The sequence below is a fragment of the Ceratotherium simum genome, chromosome 21, assembly GCF_057802395.1.
Source record: "Ceratotherium simum simum isolate JZ-2026a chromosome 21, ASM5780239v1, whole genome shotgun sequence".
NCBI lineage: Eukaryota > Metazoa > Chordata > Mammalia > Perissodactyla > Rhinocerotidae > Ceratotherium > Ceratotherium simum.
In genome coordinates this window covers 37,373,960-37,399,150 of record NC_141920.1, presented here as the reverse complement: position 1 = coordinate 37,399,150, position 25,191 = coordinate 37,373,960, and the positions used below count along the sequence as shown (strand labels likewise).

The 25,191-nt window shown below is 39.6% G+C and overlaps 1 protein-coding gene across 1 annotated transcript in view; it reads right to left on the bottom strand.

Moving 5' to 3' along the window:
* SNAP25 (synaptosome associated protein 25) overlaps positions 1 to 25,191 on the bottom strand; it is an 83,039-nt gene that overhangs the window by 11,992 nt on the left and 45,856 nt on the right. The window contains exons 2-5 of the mRNA XM_004433755.3: positions 16,980 to 17,115; positions 14,994 to 15,035; positions 8,154 to 8,202; positions 1,459 to 1,576 (exon numbers count right to left, since the gene is read on the bottom strand). Coding sequence (XP_004433812.1) covers positions 1,459 to 1,576; positions 8,154 to 8,202; positions 14,994 to 15,035; positions 16,980 to 17,051 — 281 coding nt within the window. The 5' untranslated portion in view covers positions 17,052 to 17,115. The remainder of the gene's footprint in view (positions 1 to 1,458; positions 1,577 to 8,153; positions 8,203 to 14,993; positions 15,036 to 16,979; positions 17,116 to 25,191) is intronic.

The following is a 25,191-nucleotide window of genomic DNA, read 5'->3' as shown; positions in this document are numbered from 1 at the left end:
TTTTTGCTAAAAGTGGAAGGGAGAAAAGTATAAATGCAGTTGAGGGTTCCAGTTAGCTAGATTCCAGTTAATCAGGCTTTACTGTAGATCATTCTTTTAAAAAAATTTTTTCTTTATTTTTAAATTGAGCCCCTCCCCCTCCTAAACAGGAAGTGGGATATTTTAAATCAGCCTCAAAGTTTAAAGGATGTGAATGGTCATATAATCAGCTAGAAATGACATCAATCTCTATTCTAAAAGCTAGGATCAGGAGAGCTTTTAGGAAAAAGGCTTCTGTTCAAAGGGTAGTGGGAGGGGTGAGGGAGATCGGGTAACGGGTTTAATTATCCAAATGCATGTTGGACAATCCTCTCATGCATTTTTTTTCTTCACTGCTAGTCCAATGACACTGTCTTCCAGAACCCTCATTTTCAGGTTCCTTCTGTTGCAAACCTTTATAACCACATGTCACATTTCTGCTACATTCCAGAAAAGCGTTGCAGAACCTTGAGAACATTTGAATGTTTTGTGATATCGTGCATGCAAAATCTACACATTTCAACATTTCGGCCAGTGTACGGGTAGATCTTCCAAGAGGAAGAATTAGAGGGGGATGGGTCCAATTTGGGTAAGGCTTGAGCCTTGCTGAAGGACTCGTCACCTCTGTATTGGGTGCAGTTCGGCCTCTGTTAATCTAATCACCGACCAGATTTGGCAACTGGCAGGCAGTTGAAAGGGCAAATCTCTGTCATCTTCTCTAACTTATGGAATGCTTGCTTAGGCCAAATTACCTGTCTCTTTTGCTTCTGAAAAATCAAACCTTGTTATTTGTGTTTCGCATCTTCCAAACTTATTACCCTCAGTCTTTTCTAAATCTGCAATTTTGGCTTTGGGGGTTAGGTGCCTCTCTCTTGAGGCTAGTCTCTGTCTCGAGGTACACTTTCTGGAAAATGTTGAAACGTTCATCAATAAAAGTTGCTGACAGTGAAGCTTTCACTGTAGTATGCCTGATTTTTAATGCATCAACAGTAACTCCCACTAGTATCATCTATGCTATGAGATGAATGCATTGGAGACGGTATTGATCTGTTCTGCATGCCACATGCTCATCCTGCCTTTGTGCCCGGCAGGAATGAGCTTGTCAAGGCTTGGAGTCGGGCCTTGGGAAACCAAAGCTTCAGGCAGGCAGGCAGCACCTACTTGTTACAGGGACACACACAAAGCCCGCAGAATTTTCCTAGGTCCGTCAAATTCTTTTCTGCTTCTTTCATGTCCTTATTGATTTGGTCCATCCCTTCCTCAATGCGTTCCAGTTGTTCTGATTAAACACAAGTATTTTATCCCCACAGAATGAAGCAGATGGAAAAGGACAAAGAAAAAAAGACAAAACTTCAGACATTCACTTTGACATTAAAAAAGAAAAAAAAAAAAAGAAAGAAAACTGGACGCCACAGATTAGAGCTGGTACCCAGTACCTACTTGTTACAAGGACATATGAAAAGGCCACAGCATTTCCCTAAATCTTTTAAATTTTTCTCGGCCTCCTTCATGTCTTGGTTGATATGGTTCATGCCTTCTTCGACACGATCGAGTTGTTCTGGTTAGGACAAAGGGATGACAGTGTGGAATGAATTTTTTTTGGGTTTCCAACAGAACAGGAGAAATGACTACGTGAAATGGAATTTGAAAGAGAAAGAGAGATATTACAATGCATTGTCCAAGAGGATGCATTGCTGTAGACTGCTGCCGCTGCCCTACACAGGCATGGGTGGAAGGAAATGAACAGAAATGATGCTCAAAATAGTTTATAATTCAGACATGATGGGATGAGGTAGGTAGGCCTGTTTGATTCTGAGTGTCCAGGAAAACAGCACAGCATATTCACTTACTCAGACACCAGTGAAACCCAAGAGAAAGAAAAACAGGGTGTTAGTTTATGTTTTAGGCATTCAGATTCAATGATACTAGAGAAAGTATCTGCTTCAACTTTAAAATATCTGTATCTTTTGGTTTTTAAGCATCCTCGACCAGGTAAGAGTAGAAAATAGAATCCATCTTCTTTTTTGGGGAAAATAACAATACAGCAATAATTAGCAATGGGTGCCAGATCTTTTGCCTCAGGCAGTGGCTGTCTAGCCAAAGCTCATGGGCAGTTGTTGGTTTGAATACTTAATTCATAGAAGCCATAAAAAAAAGCAACATCAGCACAACAACGTTACAAGTACCGGAACGTTTCAATTCCTCCATCCTATGACTTACTTGCTATGAAAGTTTTGGATGGCATTTCACTTCTCTGCACCCTGATTTCCCAGTTTCTACAATGAGGGGCATGCTGGATCCCAACCTCAGGCAGAGAGCAGGGAAAATGAATGCCTGTGTCTCTGGAGGAGGGGTAATGGATTGGAACAGCGAGCAGTATCGAGTCATTGCTGCCAGCAAAGCTGACCTCAGTATATCTAAGGCATAGATCTATAGCCATAAAAATGAATCATACTTCTAGGTTGCCAGGGTTACATACACTAACTTGATTAATTTTTCAAAAGTTATGTCACCAAATTGAGTAAACTACAAGTTCAATGAAAGGATTTTAAAAACAGCCTTTTAAGACCATTAAAGGAAAGCAGCAATGAGATGTCTTGGCTGTCTAATTACAAAACCTAATTACACATCCATTCCTCTTTTCATCTATATTTTCATGCACACATGCCTATGCCTCTGTCAATAAAGGCATGATTAGAATAAAACTGAGAAATACATTTCCAGTCTAAAGGCATAAATAATCACTTAAAAAACAATTTCACATTAAATTGTACAGTGGAAATTATCATCGCAAAAAACTAAGATAGGTTCATTGGTGACACAAACTGGGGAGACTGTCCATTTGGAAAATAAGAATCTATTGTGTTCTCTTTTGTGGGGCTGAAGAGCAGAATTCAGCTTATTAGCAATCTGCTGTCTCTGTGATGTGTTTCAAATGACTGGCGAAAACAAAATTTCAGTGTTTATCCAGCACTGGACAGCTAGGGAGAATAACAGCGTAGTGCTGGTGAACTTTGGCTGAATAAATATAAGTATAGTAATGTCTTTAAGAAAATCCTTAAAAGGGCTAAAAAAAAAGAATGGATGGCAATTCTTGATGTTCCAGAAGATTTTATGCTTTTCTGAAGATTTCATTCCAGTTTCCTTTAAAGAATGCAATAAACGAGTGTGTAGATCAAATTAACTATTGAATGAGGGGATTGGTGGTGGGGAGAGGAGCTCAACATCGTCAAAAGAAGAACAATGTGAAGCACAGACAGAAATAGGGATGCCAAATCCCAGTCGAATAATTGCTAATGGCTTCCTGGAGTGCTGGGTTGAGACAGGATTGGAGTGTCTGAGCTCAGAGGGAAAGCAAGCTGGACTCTATTAATGACAGCTGAATACACACCAATTATGGCATGGGGAGACATATTCAGGTATTTGCCCCTCCTGAGGAGTTTCTCTGGAGTTAACATTTTTGGCCAACTGACAGCATTGCAGGAGCCCCACCCACTGTGCCTCCAGGGATTAGGAGGTAATATAAAAATGTGAATCCGTCCACAAGTGTATTTCTGAACCAGAGAATTCAAATTAAAAGATAAAAACAAGCAGGCAGATCCAAACCCATATTTCTGAGAGCTGGGTTCTGCCATGGGTTGCCAGCTTGTTTGGCAAAGGCAGTAGCTACGAGAGGAATTCTAAAGCTCTTTTCAGAAAAGTTGATTCAGAAAACTATTTTATAGCTACTGATATTGGTTGAATGTATCATTATATACAATTATAAGTCAAATCCTTAATTTAAAAAATACTGTGGAACCATTTTGTCACAGATATTCTACCAATAATATTCATTTTCAGAGTGTACTGAGTTACGTTTGTGAATATGTTCGGCATATTGGGACTTCACAGCATTTCAGTGATTTCTGTGAAGACATTTCTCAGGAAATGCTTGAAAGTAACCAATATCCTCATTCCATTCTGGGGTGGACAGCAGCATCTCGGAGGCTGACGCGAGGCACCCTCCAGGGTTGACTGCTCCTTCCCTCCCTACGCTTGCTTTCTGTCTATTCTTGGAAACTGGGAGGAGAATAACATTTTGGGTTGGGAGAGGTATTCCAGTAGATAACACTATATGTTGGGGCAAGAGCTTGAACCTTCTTTTGCCATGTTTGGAATGACTAGTTATTCATGATAGATCCACCTTTTCTACATTTTTTCTATTAGTCTTACTTAAGTAAGGCAACATAGGGTCCTTAGAATCCTCTATCTGGTAAAAAACGGTAGAGGAATAGCCAGACATCAACGCTATTGACCCAGAGTGCAAGCCTTCGTGAGTATATCCAGATACAAGATGCTGCCTACATGATTCTCGCTTTCCTTAGCATTGATGAACATATAGAAATTCACTTAAATAGCCATGTGGCTAGTGGCCACCATATTGGACAGTGCAGCTGTAGTCATTCAATATTCAATATCATAACAGATATTGGTGAGTGGGCTTCAGTAAGAGAGATGTTTTCACAAATGCTACCTTGTAGTGCCATGAACCTTTTAAGAAAGTTGGCAGGCTCTCTGGATAAGGGTTTTACTTTGCCTTTACTCTGCCAGGCAGTGGTTACAGATTTCACTGTTTAGTTTAGAGTTGATCCTACGGGATTCCCCCAAGAGCCACGTCTTCAGCATCAAAACAAACATATAACCCAGCAAAGACCAAAAATTAAACAAGAGACACGGAAGTGAAGGAGTAAGTCATCCCACGTTAGAGCTAAGGTTGTTTCATGGGGATTTCTCTTGGAGATAAGAAAAGTCCCAGGACTCAGTACATTTCCAGGGCTGTCTGTCATGCCCACTGCTCCTTGGTGTCTCCTGCTACCTGGATGTAAAACAAGAATCCCATAAGGAATTTCCAAATGCAACCATTTAGCTGGACACCTGGAATGGTTCTTTAGCAGGACGGCTGTTTCTTGAGACTCCTGTGCAGCTGCAGGATAGAAGCTGTCAACATTTTTGGTGTTCAGGCATAGACAAAATTAGTAGAGCATAACTGAAGAGAAATGTTAAAGCAGTTACTGATCTAAACAACTAAATACAGCATATGCAGAATTAAATTGCATTTACAATGGCAGTGAAGATAGTTGTGGACTTGTGCTCATCAGTCAGTTTAAAAGGTCCTAATCTATTATAGTATAAATGGTACACGGACCACTTAAGACCAGGAAGAAGCCACCCACTTTTGGAGGTTTTACTATTGTCTGGTTCTCATCAGTATCAATCTATTCACCGTGCACCTGGTAAAACCTAGGCTATCCTAGGAAATAAGTTAAACCGAGGAATTCAGCATTTACTGCGGTGTGAATACAATTAAAATGTTTTAGCTGAGAACATTAATTATCTTGTGAGGGAAATCTGCTATTCTGCTTCGTTTCTCCGAGATTAATACATAGATGTTCCTGGGAATCATTTGTGCTTAAGAATAATGTATTTTTTTTTTGTACGGAGATTTTGGCAAATTTTACCTCTAGATTTTCTTCATCAAAATACAATGAAATTTGCAACTCAAGTAAGCAAGGTATTCACTTTCTCTCTTCTTGATTCCAGATTTGCATATATTATTTTCCATATCTTTATGTCAATGCTTTATAGTTAGGGGGAAAAAGGCATTATCTTGAACCTTTCCCAAACCTCTCTCTTATTGCAACACTCCTTTTCCGCCCCCTTCACATGGAAATTATTAACTAAAAGAGTTAATAAGGTAGAACTGCTAATTATCTGAGTGTATATGTATCAATTTAGCTCTGGAAATGAGGTACCACTCTTCTATATGGGCACCTGCTGTTTAATTTTTAAAAAGCAATGATTTGCTGCATCCTGAGTTTCAAAGCCTGGGACATTGTTACACAGATCAAGCCAGCAAGTCTTACAATGATAGCAATTTCATTTTCTGAAGAATGCTGCAGCCATTGTAATTTCTTCAAAATACAACTCCACTAGACTCCATTATTTGCATATAAATTTTGAAATTTGTGTGTTAAAAATTGGGGGGAAAGCATTACGGTTGATGTTCAATTGTTTTTAAATTGATTTTTTTTGATTGGTGTATATTCATTGAAAAAGTTCAATACAAAGAAATATTATAAAAACACAAGTCCTTATATGACAGCCATGAAGGTGTGCCCATCAGATCTCCCTTCAGGAGGGAACCTGCTGGGAGTGTAGTTAGCTGACACCTCCAGCTGCTGCACCTATGGGATCTGGCACAGTATTTACATGGAAGCCATGCTTTCCCCGGAATGCTTCCAGCCAACGGCTGAGCCCAATGGAGTTCTAGAACTGAGGCATTCCTGCCCATCATGGGCTATTCTATTGGGTAGTCTTTGTTCCTGGGCTCACCGTCAGCCTGGGTGAGACATTCTCAGAGCAGCACTGCAGTCTGAAACCCTTCCTATCCAATCCTCCTTCCTCCCCGCCTCCTCTTACAAGCGCCAGACCCACATCACAGTATGAAGGCTCTTCCTCCTTACTTCTGCCCCCTTTCCTTGACCTATCACAGACATTTCCCTAATAAATCTCATACACTTCTAATTGATTCTTAGCATTTGCTTCCCAGAGGATCTAATGATATACCTTCCTCCAGTCCCTTCCTGCCCCCATCCTGACTTCTCAGAAGTCAGTAAATAAAGATGTATCTCATTTGTTGTAATGGTTGCAGAATATTTCTTTAATGGCTGCACCATAATTCATTTGGTTGGTCTCCCCACAGACAGACATATAGGTCGTTTCCAGTTTTACACTATTACAGGTAAGGCATGAACATTTTTCTTCATATAGTTGTCAATGTATATCTACAGTGTAAAATTCTAGGAGTGGAATGTCTTGATCAAAGATGGGTGCACTTCAAAACTTGAAGATATTATCAAATTACTCTTCAAACATTTGCATCAATCTACAGATCCCACCCACAGAATGAGAGTTTGTGTTTTCCTAAAATATTCATAGCATTGGTTATTATCAATTTAAAAAATTTGTGCCAGTCTGCCAAAGAGTGGTATCTCACTATTGTTGTTAGTTGAAGAATGTTTTCATGTCTCTGTTGTAAATTGATGATCTATATCCTACGCCCATTTTTCTTGTAGGTTGTTGCACTTTTCTTCGATGATATGCAAAGTCTCTCTGTATTTTAGGAAAATGCCTTATGTCTGTTTTCTGTATGGCAGTTTTTACCTCAGTTTGAGGTTTATGCTTGGAGTTTGTCTATGGTGTCCCATGTTTTGGATAAGTGTCACATTTTTATCTTTGACCTTAAAAAAATCTCTTATGATTACTAAGAATTTTCTAATGTTTTCATAAAATATAAATAAAGAGAAAAACATTCTCAAAAGTCTGCTTATTATGAAAATAGTTTAGCATGGAGTCAGGTAACTAACTTATGGCTAGAATTAAGTAAAGAATCACCATACAACTAGAGGTATTGGGACAAAGAAAATTTTGGTATTACCCTTCTAGATTCCATGTTAGAGATGCTATATTAAAATGCTGGCCCTCTGATTTTCATGGCTTCTAGTATTTCCATAATAATTTTAAAAAATAGGTCAAATATTTCAGTTGGTTTAATTTTCCATTTTCCAATGATCCCCTTCTACTTATATCCTGTTAAAAATAGCTTCCAGTTATTTAAGCAATCCTCATAATGACTTGGAAATCCAAACTCCAGATACTAAATTAGGATGGTCCAAAGAAATGGATAACATGATATACTATTCTCTCATTCTATCTAGGAATTATTAGAAAAAAACAAATTAATGGGAAAAACTGAGGATAAGGGGAATAAGAGAATTCTCACACTGTCCAAAATACTATCATTTAAAAAACCAACCAACCAAACGACTTTTGCCTTCAAAATTCTGTTACCCCAACATCTATAATAGAGAGAGTAGTAGCATTCATTCAATCATGAAGGCCTCAACATTTCCATACATTTACCAATCTTTTCAACAGAGAAAGGAAAAAAAGCAAGATGATGAAAATTCTAGAACCCTTATATTCATGTACGTGTGTAACACATGTCAAAATGACCACCTGTGTGTGCGCAAGTAATAAAAAAATGCACTTTATTCAGATGAGGAATTATTCTTACTGAAGAAATCTCAACTTACCTCCTTGTTCATCCAACATAACCAAAGTCCTGATACCAGCATCTTTACTCTACATTCCAATAATGGTAGCAAAGTTGAAAAAGAGTTAGAGAGAAAAGAGAGAAAGAGAAATCAGTAAGGGGACAATTAGCCCTAGAAATGGAAAATGAAGATGGACCAAAGGAAAAAGAGGGAGGAAATATGGCAAGAGGATTACGGACTGGGGAGGGGCTCAGAGGAGGGGTCACCTGTGGACTCGCTCCATCAGTGATTCTCACAGTAGAAAAGCGGGATGCAGTTCAGTCTCCATGGGGTAGGGCAGGGGATGGGCTTGGCATGGGATTGCAATACACACACTGAATAGTAAGTTGGAAAATAAAAATGCCTATAATTTTCTTGACACCAACCACAGAAAGCAAATCTTTCAAAATCTTCTAGACTAAATCTTCTCCAATAAGATATATGAGAAAGTTTCCATCAGTGAATCAGGGAGGGATGCCCCACTGGGTACATATGTTAGACTCTTAGGGGGTGAGATTCTTATATTTATCAAAAGAGATGATTGCTTCACAAAGGTGGAGAAATACAACTCAAGAGGAAACCCACCCTCCCATTTTCTCTCCATGGAGAAAAGTCCTGCGAGATTTAGAAAAGGGATTGACAGATGAGAAATAAGGGCTCTTTATTCTAATCTAAATCTAAATCTAAAATTCTACACAATAATATAGTGTGAGAAAATCATTCACCACAGTCTTTACTGCAGTTCCCTTGTGCAGAAGTCTGTAAAATGTGCTCATCGCACTCCTTAGGATGGAAATAAACCAAACACCACCTGAACTATTTTGGGGGTGGTGGTGGAGTGAGAATTTGTAGATAGGGGAGAAGGAGCAGAGATATTTGCATGGTTCATACCTAGAATCATCATTTCTAGGAATTCTAACTAGTAAGTAAAGACTTTCCATTTTACAGGGTGACTGTTAATAAGGATAAAATGGCATTGCTGACAGTTTGGATTAATTGGTTTTCCGAGGAAAGTTCATGGTGGCCCCTAGAACAAATTCTAAAATAAGACATCTCTCATAGCCCATTTATTCTTCACTGACTTATTTTAAACTAAGAAAGAAAGAGAGAGGTGTTAGTGGAGGTCAACAGAGGTTTTTTTAAAAACAGTATTCTAACAATTCAATTCCACTTGTGTTTCTAAAAAATAAAATAAAACACTGAAAATGATTTGTGAGCTTTTATAAACTCACCCTTTCGGGCAATGTGTGCAGTTAAGTCTCCCAGATTCAAAGCCTACCTTGCTTTTGAACACATTTTAACAGGCTTTAGTTGCAAAGTCAGGATGTAGTGTAGAGAGTGATGGCTCAGGATGACTTCAGGAGTCATCGACATCAGATTCTGGAGCCAGACTCTGCCCTGGAATCCTGGTGATTTCCTTTCCTAGCTGTGCAAACTTGGGCAAATGTCTTAATTGCTCTATGCCTTAGTTCTCTCATTTGTAATACAGCGATAATATTAGTTAATACCTCATTGAGTTGTTATGTGAATTAATAATACGTGGCACGTGCTAGAATGGTGTCTGGCCTATCGTTGGCATTACATAAGTGTTTATAAAATAAATACCTTCAGAAAATGCATTTATAGTAGGATATCCAGGCAAATTAAAAATATCTGCATTACTGACTACCATCAGAAGCTTCTAGACCACTACTTCTCAAACTTTAACGTGCATGTGAATGCCCTACGTAGGAAACATCTTGTTGAAGTGTAGATCCTGATTCAGTGGCACTGGGGTAGAGCCCGAGATGCTGCGTTCCTAAGAAGATCTTCCACGCTGCTGATGCTGCCGGTGCAGCAACACATACTGAGTGGTGAGATTCTAGACCCAGGAAGACATTTCAAAATCTTTTTCTTAAATGTGTTGTAAATGGACACTCATCTACAACAGCCTCTATTTTAAGAATTTCTGTGCCATTTTCTGCAAATTTTAGCCATTGCTTATGAGAAGAAATTATAAACAGCAGGTGGTTTACTCAGGCTCGTGGATGTGACAGTGCAAGTTCTGCTAAGGACGACGGCATCTCAGAGTATGTTCCCTTCTGCGGACCCAACTCAAGCCCACACGTGAGACCCCTGTTCCACTCTGTTGGGGACAGTGAGTGGGAAAGAGGTTAGCGATTTCAGTTTGCCAGTCCAGCTCTCTCATCTGTTTATAATTTCTGTTATACCCATTTATTTTTTATGGAGCCTTGCAAATATAATGTCTCATTTGTCCAATTTGGTGCTGAATGTTTCAGCCCTGGAACGATTCACAGCACTAACTGAAGGAGCAAGACTTTGCCTTAATTTGGGAGAACAGAAGCAGTGCGCATTCACTGGGGAGTCAGGAATGCTGGGTTGTGCTCTTAGCTCAGCCAATGAGATCGTGGAAGAGTCACCTGATCATTCAGGAGGTTTCCCCATATTTAAGGTAAGGGTAGAGATGCCAAATAAGATTGGGTGGTTGGTATGTTGGTTCATTCACTCACTTGCTCAACATTCATCCATTCATTCATTATTTTATTCATTCACTCATTCACTAAATGTTCATTGAGCCTCCACTCTGCTCCAGGCACTAAGGGTACGGCATGGCTTCTCAACCATGCTTCACAGAGTGAGTGAGAGACAATTCGGTCAGGTGGGCAGAGCAGGGATCCGGGAGTCAGTAATTCTGAATTCTAGACTTATCTTTGCAGTTCTGTTGCTCTAGAGTCACCTGTTCTGTTTTTCAGCTTCCCCAGCTGTCAGATGGGGACAGGAACAGCTCCCCTACTCGCAGAGTATTTACAAGGACAAAATGAGCTACAGAATGCAAAGGCTTCTACAAGTTCAACTCTACGGGAGACTGGTTGAAAAAGAAGTACATTAAGATAAAGAATTTAATTTGTGTGGAATCTCAAATCAGTATACAGTGAGCTGCTGTATTTGTCTTCTTAGATCCTTTTGCTTTTTGTGGCATTCTCAAAGAAAAATTAAGTATTGTAGGAGTTGTTGGTGGAAGGGAAGTTAAGTGCTGTGCTTAAGAATTCACACTCTGGAATCAGCTAGACTTGGATTTTCACTTCATCTCTGCCATTTGTAGCTGTGTCTCAAGCAAGTTACCTAACCATGGTGAACTTCAATTTCCTTCTTGGTGAAATGGAGATCAAAGTAGTAGCGAAAGGTGGCTACAAGGATTAAATTAGATAATATATGCTCGATGCTGATGGCTCAGAGCACAGTACCTGGCACATAGTAGGTTCTCAATAAATGTTAGAACTTACATTTTGCTCCACTGTTTTGCTGACAGCTTTTATCAAAATAATTGGATTACTCTTTGGGAGAACTAGAAGCACAAGGGAGAAGGGCACGGATGGGTACAATATCTTGGGGGAGGCAGAGTATTACTTTGTCTTATTCTTTAACGAATATTAGGTTTTAATATAGGAGTGAGAGGAGGTGGTTCTATTTTTATCTTAGCTCAATTCTTGGTTTCTCTTTGAGATTGCTGGGAAAATTGTCTACCTAAAAACAAGAGAGTTGGAGATGTGAGGGATTTTTTTTTCATTTCTTTCCTTTTATTTCTCTATTTTCATTTTTCCTTTCTTGCAGATGAACCACATTTATAGAACACTTTTACGTCTTTCTTTTGTCATTCTGAGATGCTTTCCCCGAAGTCCAATACATCTGAGCTACACTAGGACAATCCAGGCACTCTCTTAACTGCCAGAGGTCCAAAAGACCCCACATGTGCTATCTGAAAACAAACTAACTCAAATTTTCCATTTTTACCAGCAAGTCTGGGACAACACAGACATAGCTTTAGAATGCTCATTTGCTTCTCGTGGCCAAAGTGTCTTGAAAGACAAGTTGGAATGAAAACACAAGATGCTAAAATATTCACGAAATGTTGGGGAGCCCTCCATAACCACCACTCCATGAGAGCTCTGTGTGGTGCTTGTAACTCAGCCTGCCCTGAAGCAGTGTGGCTTGAGGTTGCATAGCCCAAGGCATGAATGTGTAGACTTTGTTTCCTGCATTTAGTATTGGCCAAGTTAACTTTTTTGGCTGGACTCTCCTACCTGAATTGTTCCCTCCTCTGCTCCTAAGGCAGGTATGGCCTTGAATTTGGAGAGATTTTTCATATCTGTTTTCATGCAAGATATCAATTTATATCTTCCTTCCCACCCCCAGAGTTAGGCATCCCATAAATATTTCTTGTAATGCATCCAGCATAAGAGCCAGCTCCCAACTCCAGGCTAGGAAGCAAATGCTATATGATTTCTAACCTTTTTACCCGTGTATGGCATTCAGCTTTTCTTAACTTTCTCCACTGACCACTGTGTAACTTTACATCGTCCTTGAAATGCTGAGGATGGCTTCTGTTAAAAAGCAAGCCTCTATGCTGCCGCTCTGTTACACCCTAAAGCCTATGAGGGATGGCACAAAGTCATATATTCCACTGAAAGTGGGATTGTTTGCCTTAGGGAGACTTCACAAGTTTAGTAACCTTTCCTGTCTTTGAGACCGAATTTCAATAAGAATTCAGCTCAATTCAAATTATATAGCACTGATGTACTTTGGGATCGTGGGCAAGACCCTGGTATTTCAATGCTCAGATTTTCCAAATGATTTCTGCCCTTGATGAATATTTAATGCTAATTCTCTTTAAAGAGAATTTCCTTTTTGATGGAAAAGCAGAATATCCTCTGAATAGCCAATGCCCTAGACATAAGAGATGTTTGACCATAAATATAAAATAACCCAGGAGGAAGGAAGAGCAAATCAATCTACTCTAATAATGCCTTGCTCATCATTTCCTAAGGATGGAAAGTCTCCTCTCATTTATTAGAGGTAGGAGATAGCTTCCATCTGTTTCGCTCCTTGTTCTAAGATGCAACTTCATGCTTGATTGAGAAACAAAAATGGATGATTCAAGAATCCCACTTCAAGCAATAGAGCTTTTGAGATTTTTTTCCCCAGAATAAATTAAAGGAGACACTCCATTTTCAAGACTGGCTGACACTGCCTGCAATTTAAGAAGACACAAAAAAGAAGTGCCCGTGGCCCAAAGACTCCAATGGGTGGGGGGCCGGTTCCAAGTGGTGCATTTTGACACATTTGCTCCACCGGTTTCCATATTCCAGGCAGTGTTCCAAAATTGCATGAGTAGGCAAATTGGTCACAGTTCTGATATTTTAGAAATTTGCTTGACACGTGCATACACATAAATGAAAATGAAAAATGAGTTTGGAGGCTATGATTGAAGGTCATAAAGACGTATCAAGATAATTACGTCAGCCGACTTCTGGGCTCCCTTCAGGTCAACGTCAGAGCTCACACAGGAATGTTGCTAAGATCTGTTTCTTTCCTTTGTTCTCATGACAAGTTGAGGGACAATAAGCCTACTCTGAAGGCTTCGCCAGCACTCTTAGATTTAGAACATCTGCCTCCTTCTTGGTCCTCAAGTATATCTGCATGAGCAGCGTTCCCAGGATAGAGCAATGGAAACATCTCTCTCCATTTAGAGGGTGAAGGCAGCTTTCCTCTGCTGCCGAGGGCCCCTCACTGGCTACCTTCCTGTGGGGGCCAATTAGTGCTACATTGCAGGCTCAAATTGTCATTTTTCATGATAACAGATCTTGTTAAGTGCCCCTCCCCACCCTTCCCCGGCGTCCTGGGGAGGTCATGGCTGCCACCTTCTCCCCACTCCTCCTGTGGCAGTTCACATTTAGCCATATTTCATTCCTAGCTGAGAAGCCGAAGCTGCAGAAATAAGGGAAGATGTTGGTTCCTATAGTGTGAGGAGCAGCTGCCTTTCCTTCTAGCCTTACAAAATTTATCTTTTTTTTCCTTGCACGTCACTGCATGAGCAATTTACAATAGCATGAGGCGGGTAGGCTCATTTAATCATTCTGCTAGAGAACGCCCAAGATCTCTAAGAATGATAACCACACACGAATTTATACATTGATAAGCAGTTTCAAAAGCATAGCTAAAACTGCATCTCACTGAATAAAAACTATTAGGCTTGTTTTATTCGGTTAAGATAAATATAGCCCATTCCATTCTTTTTCCACTTCATCTCTCCCAATGGCGACAAGTTCAATTAATCTATTTATTCTTCCTGGTTGACTGCTGCTCTCCCAAATTGGAATGAGTGAGGCTTATTGCAAATGCCCTTTTGATTCCATTATTGCTATCTGCTCTATTTTACCCATTTAAAAATAGTTTAGGATTTATTAACCATGCCTCGCAAATGGATGTTCAATCCAGAGTCAGGAATATAAAAGAGATTCTACATTTACATTATTAGACTTGATATTTCCCTTTATTAAAGCATTTTCCTATTATTTCTTGAATTTTAGTGCCTGACCCTATACCAATTTCTGAAAATGTTATACCTATATGGATACATATTTTAAAAAGACATTTATGTCGCTAAAGTCAGAACAAAATGTCAAGATTAGACGTGACTTAGAGGCATCAAAATCATTACAAATGAAGTTTTTATGTAGATAATTCCTTTGTGTATTAAAAATCAGTCTGATTTGCTTAAAGTGATTCAATCTTTTGTGATTTCTTGGGAGCATTTACTTGGAAATATTATCTTTCTCTGCTTCCCAGACTATAAAGGTAGCCTAGGCTGGGAGGGAGAGGGAATGTTTTGATGGCTACCTGGCAACTTAAATACAGCATCTCCCTCTGATGTGGTTTCCTGGCAGGCTACATTTACACAGGAACCAATGGGATCATGGCCTAGGGAAAGATGGTAGGGTCTAGGCAAAGAATATGTAAGCAAATGGGATTAGTTTATCTTGAAATATGGTCACTCCTTACCTCTTCAACCAGTTGCAGCATACGACGGGTGCTTTCCAGCGACTAAGATAAAAAACATAAATATTATGAGCACAGGATCCAAAGGTCTTGGAAAATCAGAAATACTTTCTTCACTTGAGAAACACAAAGAGTCGCTATCATATATTCTACGTTTGTAACTGAAACGCAAAAAATGGGTCTTCTCATTTTCAATCTCTTTCCTATCAGGCTTTCTACATAATAAAATTCCCTAAAGCAATTAAATTAAAGCTGATCTTCATAAAATCAAAACCATATGAAGCTGATCTTGATATCAAAGACAAAGTAATCTGGAAAAGATAATTTTGCTTATGCAGGATGCATGAAAAATTATCTCAAATACTCAGAGGACTAATTTGGCCTCCCTGGACCAGGAATATTGAATTTTAAACACAAACATAATTTTTCACGAATTGAGATGAATCTAACATCAAGTTTCTTATAAAGCCCCTAGAAACACAACTGGAAGCTCTTATCAATATAAATTAAGCTATTGCCTTAGGGTGAAAAAAAAATGAAGCATGTTTGAAATAAGTAGCCTATAGAAGACAGCTATAATAATTACCTTTGTCCTTAGATAAGAAAAATTGAGATGGAAAGTCTGAACTCAGTGCTGGTCCCTCGGGCACAGTGCTGTCACTTTTTTCTCAGTTCCTTTGAAACTACTAGAATCCAACAACCAGCGTGATTTCTCAAAGCTGTGCTTTTGAGTGACAAACTTATTTTGAACAAGATTCTCAAGGAACATGAAGAATGTTAACTCTCCTGGAAGAGCTGTCAGCAGGCTACTTTTTGAAATAGAATTGTGTAAGCAGTGGTATGCTGGTAAATGTTTAACAACCAGCTCTCTGGAAAAATATATGAATATATATATATGTATTTAAGTTTGTTATTTTACTGATATAAAGGATGAATAGCACAACATTTACAAACAATAATAAAACATACAATAATTTTTATTGTAAATTCCATATAGCCAGTTGATGCTCACAGAAAGCTTTTGGTGAATTTTGCTGAACTCTTACATCCATAGCTAAGCATGGGTAGAACAAGTGTAGTTCTGGCATGAACATTGGTTGATATTTTTGTTTACATTAATGAGTAAGAGGAAAGTGCAACAACGAAGATTTACATTGAAACCTTACTAGTTTGTCAATGATGCAAGCGACTTCTTTGCTGAAGAGAATCATAGTTTTCAAATACTGAAAGACTTTCGCAATTTTTTGTGTTATTTATAGCATAATGGCTGTAGATGCACACACTTTTAAGTTTAATCTACATTATTAATATTTCCTCCACTTTCTTAATTCTAGACAATCACCCAAACCATGAGTGGAGCCCTGATTTGTAGTGTTTGCAGATTCCTGTGGTATAAATACTCCTATCCTGTCTGATTTATGACTACATACTTCATGGCATCTCTGGAGGTGAACTTGGGGAGATTTGCAGTAACACGCCATTATACGGTATCCCCACACATGTCAAGAATTTTTAGAGCATGAATAGTAATAAAATAGAGTAAAATAATTAGGAATCAATGAGTTTTGAGTATTTATTACCTTTGATTTTAATATAATCTGTTTAATTGTCAGTCTATATAATTCAATTTTAATACCAGTTTGCGAAGTTCGGGAAAATTTAACAATCAGCTGTCAGAATTCAGCCAGCTCCAACACACCACTGGCTGTAAAACACCCAAAGACATTGCTTTTCTTAGAGGATCTTGACTTCTCTAGATTTCTAGAAATTGGGAGTTTGGGCTAAGACATTAATTTATATATAGGTTTTATAATCAATCCATTCCTGTCTGCAGAGGCCTTGGGTGTACGGGAAATCAAAGTCATACTCACCCTGTTTCGTTTTTTTTTATTGAGACATTAGAAGAAGCCCTTTTCTGACCTGAACCTGAATAAGACAAACTACCCAGCTCCCTATCTTTTGCTCCCTTCGCATGTCTCCATCCCTCACCTCATCAGCCAGCTGGTCAGCCCTTCGCTGCATCTCCTCCAGCTCATTGCGCATGTCCGCGTCTTCGGCCATGGTAGCGGTGGGGGGTGGCTGGTCTCCTGTGCTGGGGGGTCAGTGATGGGTTTGGCCACAGAACCTGAGAAGAAGCATATTCGAACATGTGAGGGCTTATATGTGCATGTGTGTAGGTGTGCGCAAATAGGGGAAGACCAAAATGGCCTACATTCTGTCTCCGTGGCTCAGTCATCTTCTGAGCTGGAAGCCATACTCAAACAGGGGTCAACAGAATTACACTGTTTTTACAAAAGGCACCACAAATGCATACTTGCCAACTTTACCCTGGACATAAATACCTGTCTACCTATGAAGTATTTTTTAAGAAACAAAGCATTCAAGAGTTCGGAATGATGCGATGGAGGGGTATGGTTCTGGGTTAATTATATTTGAGGACGTACCATGAGTGCCCATAGGTCACAGCAGGCCTCCCTGAGGAAATCATGTCCCTAGGAATGGCCATCAGGTAAAGGGCCTGAGGAAGGGTTTGAGATGAGAAGTATTTGATATGATGAAAACTTCCCTGTAGATAGCAAAATTGTAGAAGACATGGGCTCTTGCCTTGTGGCTGAGATGACCAACTATATACCGGAATTTTTCCTCCCTCTTGCATGGTAGGGCATGGTCTCTGGGAAATAGCTGCCCAGCCAGGAATTACATTTCCAGTTCCCCTTGCAAGAAGGTGGTACCATGTGGCTAGAGATGGTTCATGAGTTGTAGTGGAAATGATGTGTGTCCCTGCCAGATTAAGGCAGTTTGGAAGCAGGCATTCCTTCTATGCCCTCTCTTTGTCCTTCTGCCAGGAAAAACAGGGCCCGAGAGGATGGCCAGGCTACAAGACAGCAGGAACTTGGGCCCTCCGAATCCCTCCATGGAGGAAAGTCAATGGTTGACCAGAAAGACCTAAACCCTGATATGAGATGCCAACGCACTTCCATTGTGCTACACTACTGAAAATGTGAGGGTTTTGTTTTGTTATAGCAGCTGGTGTTACACTAACTAATGAAGGCCTGAAGACACTTAAAATGGAGTAGAAACATTACATAGGAGCATAATTTCCCAACTGAAAAACATATCTGTGTTTGTCCTTCTATTGAAAACTGAAGCTGGAAGAGGAAATTAGACTTAGGGCCTTGGGGCACTACCCCGTTTAATTATTATTATTATTGTTATCCATATGAGAAGCACTTTTTGCAAAAATAAAATGAAAACTCTTCATCAAAAAAATCAGGAACATACTCATTGGAAGGCAGGGGAACCAAAGCTCACAGAGGCAGGCCCTCAAAGTAAGGCTGGGGGAGTGGGCTCTCTGATCTTGTCTTCCAGGCCAGCTGCCATACTGCTGTCTCAACAGCTAAGGTTGAATTCCTCTGGGATTTTAATTTAGTCCATGTTATTAGAATATTTCACATTTATTGCTCCTGTGAAGTAACTCAGAATATTCAGCGTTCCTAGATGGGAGGTGTCCTAAAGTGAAACTTCTCTGGAGATAATAGATTCCACAGTTCTTTTCTATCCAGTGATTCTTAGGCAAAGCATCAAATGTGAAATCAGAGTAAAAAACAAGAAAAAAATGCTTCAGGGCTGCATTCTACTACCAGCATTTTTAAAAAAGGTAGATAGCTTATGTTAGGTTAGTTTTATTTATTGGCTTTTTTAAGTTTTATTTATGTAAAAAATTCACAGGGCATCATACCATGAGCCTTTTAATTTTTGAACACCTATTCTTGCCACTAGAATATGTATTCATGATGTGATGTAGAGCTTTAAATGCTCTGTGTTTTACTTAAATACAGGTCTCCATTTTTAGAAATTAGAGATGTAGGAAACCAAAATTGGAAGGAATTTATACCAAGTCACTCCTGAACCTTCAGAAGAGCAGACACAAAATTCCAATTTTCCTCTGAGAGACTGGGATCTACCCTCCAGAATAAAATGGTGGATCAATGGAAACGTTGAGTAGATTGCAGGCCATAGCTTAGTGGAGCGGATAAGTGTTTTGATGTCAGAAAGACCTAGTTGGACTGTTGGCTCTGGCACCCAGTTGCTGGATGGCTCTGGGCAAGTTTATCACTGTCTCTGAGCCTCAGTTTTCTCAACAGTACAAATAATACCAGTCTCATAGGCTTGCTGCAGAGATTCTATTATAGAAAAAGTTCTGGTCAACCTTATTTGTGAGGATGTCGGGGCTTAATATTCAGAAAGCCTTGATCATTTGTGATAAGCCTGCACCCTTGGCTAAGAGTGGAACAAATCCAATATTTGTTAATTAGCTTTCCTTTACTAACGGCTGGGCAGAAGGCACGTTGCTGCGGTGCTGAGCACCTGTGGAAGCTGGAAACCACGGAAACCAGCAGAGTGCTCGAGCCTCCAGTCTCTAAGCAGCACCTCTCACAGGATTACCACATGGAGATAAACAAGAGCGCCTTCTTGCCCTGTTCTCCATCTTTGTATTTTGCTGCTGGGTTCCTTGGGGGAACGTCTTCCTTCATTCTAAGCAACTGACCTTTCTTTTGAACAGGCCAGTTTATGAGAAGGCAGGGGTCTGTGAGCTTTCAGACCTGTAGTCCTGTTGCTGTTTTCCATTCCTTCAGGTCTGTTTGCTGATGGATGCTTTCTCTTTCTCTCTCTCACACACACACACACACACACACACACACATACGCTCTCAGGTCTCATGTGTTTCCTTGGCAATCTCCTCCCAAAGTTGCTATTCTCAGCATCTGAAGAACAGCTGTAGGGCCCCCTGGTTTCGAGCTGACAGCACCCTATGAGAATCTGGCTGATGGACAGTTGGCACGATGGCAGAGGAACCATGTGGTGGATGCCTTTGTTTTCATCACTTTCACAGTCCCCCCAGGAGCCCCCAGTGTCCTCCTCTAAAATATAGGGGTATGTCTGTGATTTGGGAGGGGGGCTGATGAATCTGACAATTCTCAAATGCACAGCATTTCAAAGCTGAAAAAGCAATGTCTACTCTCCTAATAAGAATGGAGGGAGAGTAGGCATGGAGCGCACCCCCAGGTCCTCTGTTGGGATGTTTAAAGCTAGAGTTTGATAAATTGTTCCCACAAACCCCAAACCCAAGCATGTTAGGATTCTAAGAGACAGCCCCTGAAGAGGCATAATGCTGTCGATTAACAGCAATTTCAGCACATGAAAGGATGTTACTGGTGAAAGGGCATTCCTTATCTAGGCGGCATGTAATACTTCACACAGATTACCACATTAAACCTGCATCCTGTGTGTTGCCTGAGCTGGGAGTGTGGCCCCAGCCAGCAAAGCCTGCTTAGTAAGTGAAGAAATTAGAAGCAGAGCCACTCAACACTATTCCCTGGGGCTCTGATGTAAGACAATCTCCCAGTCCATTAAGGGCCCAACGGTATCCTATTAATTATCTCAAATCACCAGTGTTTATCGAAGGGTCTAGCCCCTCGTAGGTGTTCAATTCATATTAATTGACTTGTTGAATAAATAGCTGAATGAACTGTTCTGACACCCCCAGGTGGCATTTAATGTTCCCAAGTCAGCAATTTTCCAGGTATGGTCTAGAGCAGCACTTCTAAAACTTCAACGGGCATCAAAATCACCGGAAACCTTGTTTAAACAGATTGCTAGGTCCCAGTCTCAGAGATTCTGAGTCAGTTGGTCTGAGATGAGGTCCCAGAGTCTGCATTTCTAACAAACAAACCCCCAAGCGATGCTGATGCTGTTGCTCCACAGACTGCACTTCGAGTAGCTCTGATCCATAGAACACTCTCTACTGGAATGTTCATAAGTGTCACCAGGTGGGATGGGGGCAAGTTCCTTAGTTGTATGGAGGGACACAGTGGGCTCAATCAGGGGCTTCTGACAATTATGGCCAAATACTGCCCACTGCCTGTTTTGTACTGGCTGTGAGCAAAGGATGGTTTTATATTTTAAAATGGTTAAAAAGACGCAAGGAAGAAGAATATTTTGTACACGTGACAAGTGTATGAAATTCAAGTTTCAGGGTCCATAAGTAAATTTTTATTAGAGCACTCCCATGCCCATTCGCTTCTCTATTGTCAATGGCTCCTTTCAGGTGACAATGGCAGAGTTGAGTGGTTGCAGGAGACCACAGGGCCAGCAAAGTTGAAAATGTTTGCTATCTGGTCCTATACAGAAAAACATTTGCTGATCCTTGGGCTAAACAGAGTTAAACAGAAATCCTTAAAGCATTCCTCATCTGTTTTTCACACCCATAAGGCATGGTACATTTCCTGTAGACAGACACAGTGTGAAGTGGTTTTTTTTGTCTGTGTTTGTCTGTAGAATTCCCTTTGCATGGAGCCTCCTGTGATGGGGTTTGTGTTTTCTGGACCATATTTTAAAATAAGAAATGATGCAAAGAATAAAATATAAAAATGAATTTGCCTTTGATTGACTATTCCTACAGGGTTTTAGGATCCCAAATCAGATTTAACCCATGTGATTAATTGCCAGGTTCTGGGGTGCTGGCACAGTGCTCATAAAGATTGCTAATTTCCATAACCAGCTGCAGACCAAGGTTCCCAGGCCCAGCAGCAGCACTGGGCTGTTTGCATGAGAGACAGAAACATCTGAGGGTCTGTTGCTGTCAAGGTACATGGTACAAAGCGGGCAGGCTGCAGTTATTCCTTGATGTCAAACGTAATTCGTAAAGCTCTTCATTCTCATTCTGCATCCAAGTCTATTTGAGACCCACATTGGACACAGGGCGGATGGACTCCAGAGACATTCCTTTCTCCCTCTTCAAGGGGCTTACTTATTTACATGCATTAGGCTAAGACTGATTTCTCGATTCACAGTCTGGACTCAAATATGAGGTTAGGACCAGAGAAGAAGAGTGTGGATATAAGGGGGGTACGGTTTTGATATACCAGGTCGACAGAGACATGGATGGCTATTATGCTGGGGACATTGGCCATTAGTCAAAGGACCATATGGCAGGAACGTCTTGGGGAAGGTGTAAGGAGAGTGTGCATTGAGCTAACATCTATTTCTCTCCATGTTTCACCTTTTAATTAATAAAACAAACCAACAAACCCATATACATCAACACCTATTGGGTGAATTATCACAGAGAGCTGAAACCTACACCTTGGTGTCTCCCCACACTGCTAATCATTTGAATGAAGCTTCTGCAGGCTAGATCCCTCTCCTCCCATAGACCCTGCTTGCTTTCTGGTGGAGATACACTTTCAAATTCAACAAAAATTTATTAAAGACTCACTATATTCAACAAAGCCCAAAGAAGAAAAAAGGGACTTTATAAACCAAGTCAGACAACTTTCCTTAATTATTAATAAAAACCACACTAACACTTATTGAGGGCTCACTCTTTGCTGGGCACTGTTGTAAGGGCTTTTCATATGATAACTTACATAAACCTTAAATGATACATGGTGTGCAAACTGTTACTATCCCCACCTTGTAGATGATGAAACAAGCTTCTATTGACACACACATAAGTTTCAGATCGGGAATTTGGGTCATTTTCAAAAACGTATTCTCAAAGCATATTTATTCTCAAAGCACATTGTGTGGCTATTTTGTCTTTTAATTTAACACTGGAAACTTTTTAGTTTCATTTACATATTGAAAAATAATACAGAGTGGTTTGACAGATCAATCTCAGTATATCCCAGCTTTTCATATTATTGATCATTTCTACCTATGTTTTTAATCTCCAGTTCTTTTTTTCCCTGCCTTTATTTTATTTCTTATTTTTTAAAATTTTTTATATCTTTTTTTATTTCTCTATTCTTCCTAAGATGTGTTATGTTCTTTTTATAACTTCTTGAATTGATAAAAGATTCATTTATTTTACATTTTTGTTGTTTTTGGTACAGTATACTTATTGCTATAAATTGTCCTCTACGTGTTACTATGGCTCTATCCTACAGGTTTTGGCATATAGTATGGCCTTTGTTATTTATTTCTAAATAGTCTTAAATTTCAGTTTTAAGTTTTAATTTTTTCTGTAACTCAAGAGTTATTTGAAAGTAGGATTTTTAAAATTTAAATAATAGAGGTTTTTTTTGTAATTTCTAATTTTATTTTCATCATGGTCCATGAAGGTGGCCCATATGATTTTTCCTTTTTGAAATTTGGTGAGATTTCCCTTGTGCCCTACTCATGGCCAAGTTCTGATAATGTTTAATTTGTATTTGAAATGGAAATCTATTCTACCTTTGACTCTATCTAGCTATCTACCTACATCAAATCAAACTGAAAAGGAAGGTTTGTTATTCAAACTCCCTGAAATCCTCAGTCAACTTGATCTCAAGACTCAAGTGTATTCAGGTCTCCCTTAGTAACTCTAGCTTTATCAATTTCTTCTTATATTTCAACCCATTTTTGCTTTTTACATTTTGCAGCTGTGTTGTCATATATATAGGCTCCTGGTTGCTACTTTTTCATGGTGGATTGTAGCTTTTATCAATATTAAGATTAATATTACACTCATATACCCCATTTTATATGTTACTTACGTGGCACAACGTTAGTCAATGTTGAGGGACAGGAATACACGTCTTAGCCCTATCCCTTTCATCCATAAAACAAACCCAAACAACAACAACAAACCAGTATTTCACAAGTTGTGGTAGTTGTCATTTGGTTCACGACTCAGAATCTAACAGTGGGGTGGTCACCTCTTTTCTCTGGGTTTTCATCCTCCCCTTCTAGAAGGAGCCAGTACTTGAATGTGTTTGGAGACAGAAGCTAATTATCTCTTTCCCTGACTGTAATGGTATGAGAATGTGATCAAGGATGGGCCTAGTGCTATTATTTTCACTGGATGAAATTTCTCCTTGAAGTTAATGCAACTGTAAGATCCAAAGTCCCCACTCTAAGGGAATAGTGAAGCACAATGACTATGGCTAAGACAAGTCCCTAAGATTCCTCAAGTGCACTGGGACCACTTTTTATTCTAAGCAGTATTTATTCACCTCAGGTTTGAAGCAGTCTTTCTAGATTAAGAAAAATCAGCTGCATTTATTCCAATATTATATGTCATATAACTCTTGTCAAAATATTATGCATAATAGTCATTTATTGAGAACTTGCTATGCGATAGGAATCAAACCAGGAACTTTATATAAAACTAGGGGGGTTATATAGAACACCCAAACCTTTGCGACTCCAATTGTGGTCCCCAAACCAGCAGCATCAGCCTCACCTGGGAGCTTGTTAGAAATGCAGAATCTTAGGCTCCACCCTAGATCTACTGGCTCAGATCACCTAATGAACAAGATTACCAAACATCAGAAGTTTGAGAAGAGTTGCTCTAAACCACATTATCTCCATATTAAGCATGAAAAGAATGAAGTACAAGTTGACTCAATAACCAAACAAGATCACAGAGCTGGTCAATGGAAGAGGTCGAGCACCCACCCTGGGGAGCCTGATTCTGTCTGTGCTTCCACCGCTGCACCATGTGCCATTATTTCACGTGGCCCATTCTACACGACCCACAGACTTCCAGCAGCACTTGCTTCCCAAGCAGACTGAAAGCTCCACAGGGCCATGGGTTCTAAATGTCTCACAACAGTGTCCTGTACTTAGAGGGTGGAGGCACTGGCTGATTTCCATGAGATAAAGTCTTTCATTCAGAAAACAAAAGGAAGATGCTTATCAGGAAAAACACCCTGGAGACTTTCCATCTTCCCCAAATAACCATCTGTGAAGTCTAAGATTTGTTGTTTAAGATCATTAGAGCTCAAAAGGGAGAAAACACTGAGGATTTTTAATATTGAAGACTCTATGGAGGTCCTGATAAATTCTTCTTCTTCTGAAAATGATGATAAAGACATGTCTTAATGCTAAACTGAGGACCAGAGCAAAGAATAAGTTTAGCAGATAACAGGTAGCAAGGTTCTGTTTACACTTCTATCGCTAAAAATGGCCATTTCTTAAATCTGTGGTGTCCACGGTTGTGTAAGTTCTTCCAAGTGTGAACTGGATTTGGCTCCCTGTTCTTCTATTTTGAATATTCTTGTGCATGAAATTCAATCTCCTTCTCTTTTCATAGTGGGCACTACTGGTTTTAATAAATCTCTTAGTTGAAGCAAAAGATTATCTTTCAAATATGAAGAATAAATGGCTCATGAATGAATTGATTTACCATCTTATATCCATTTTATGTCCATTA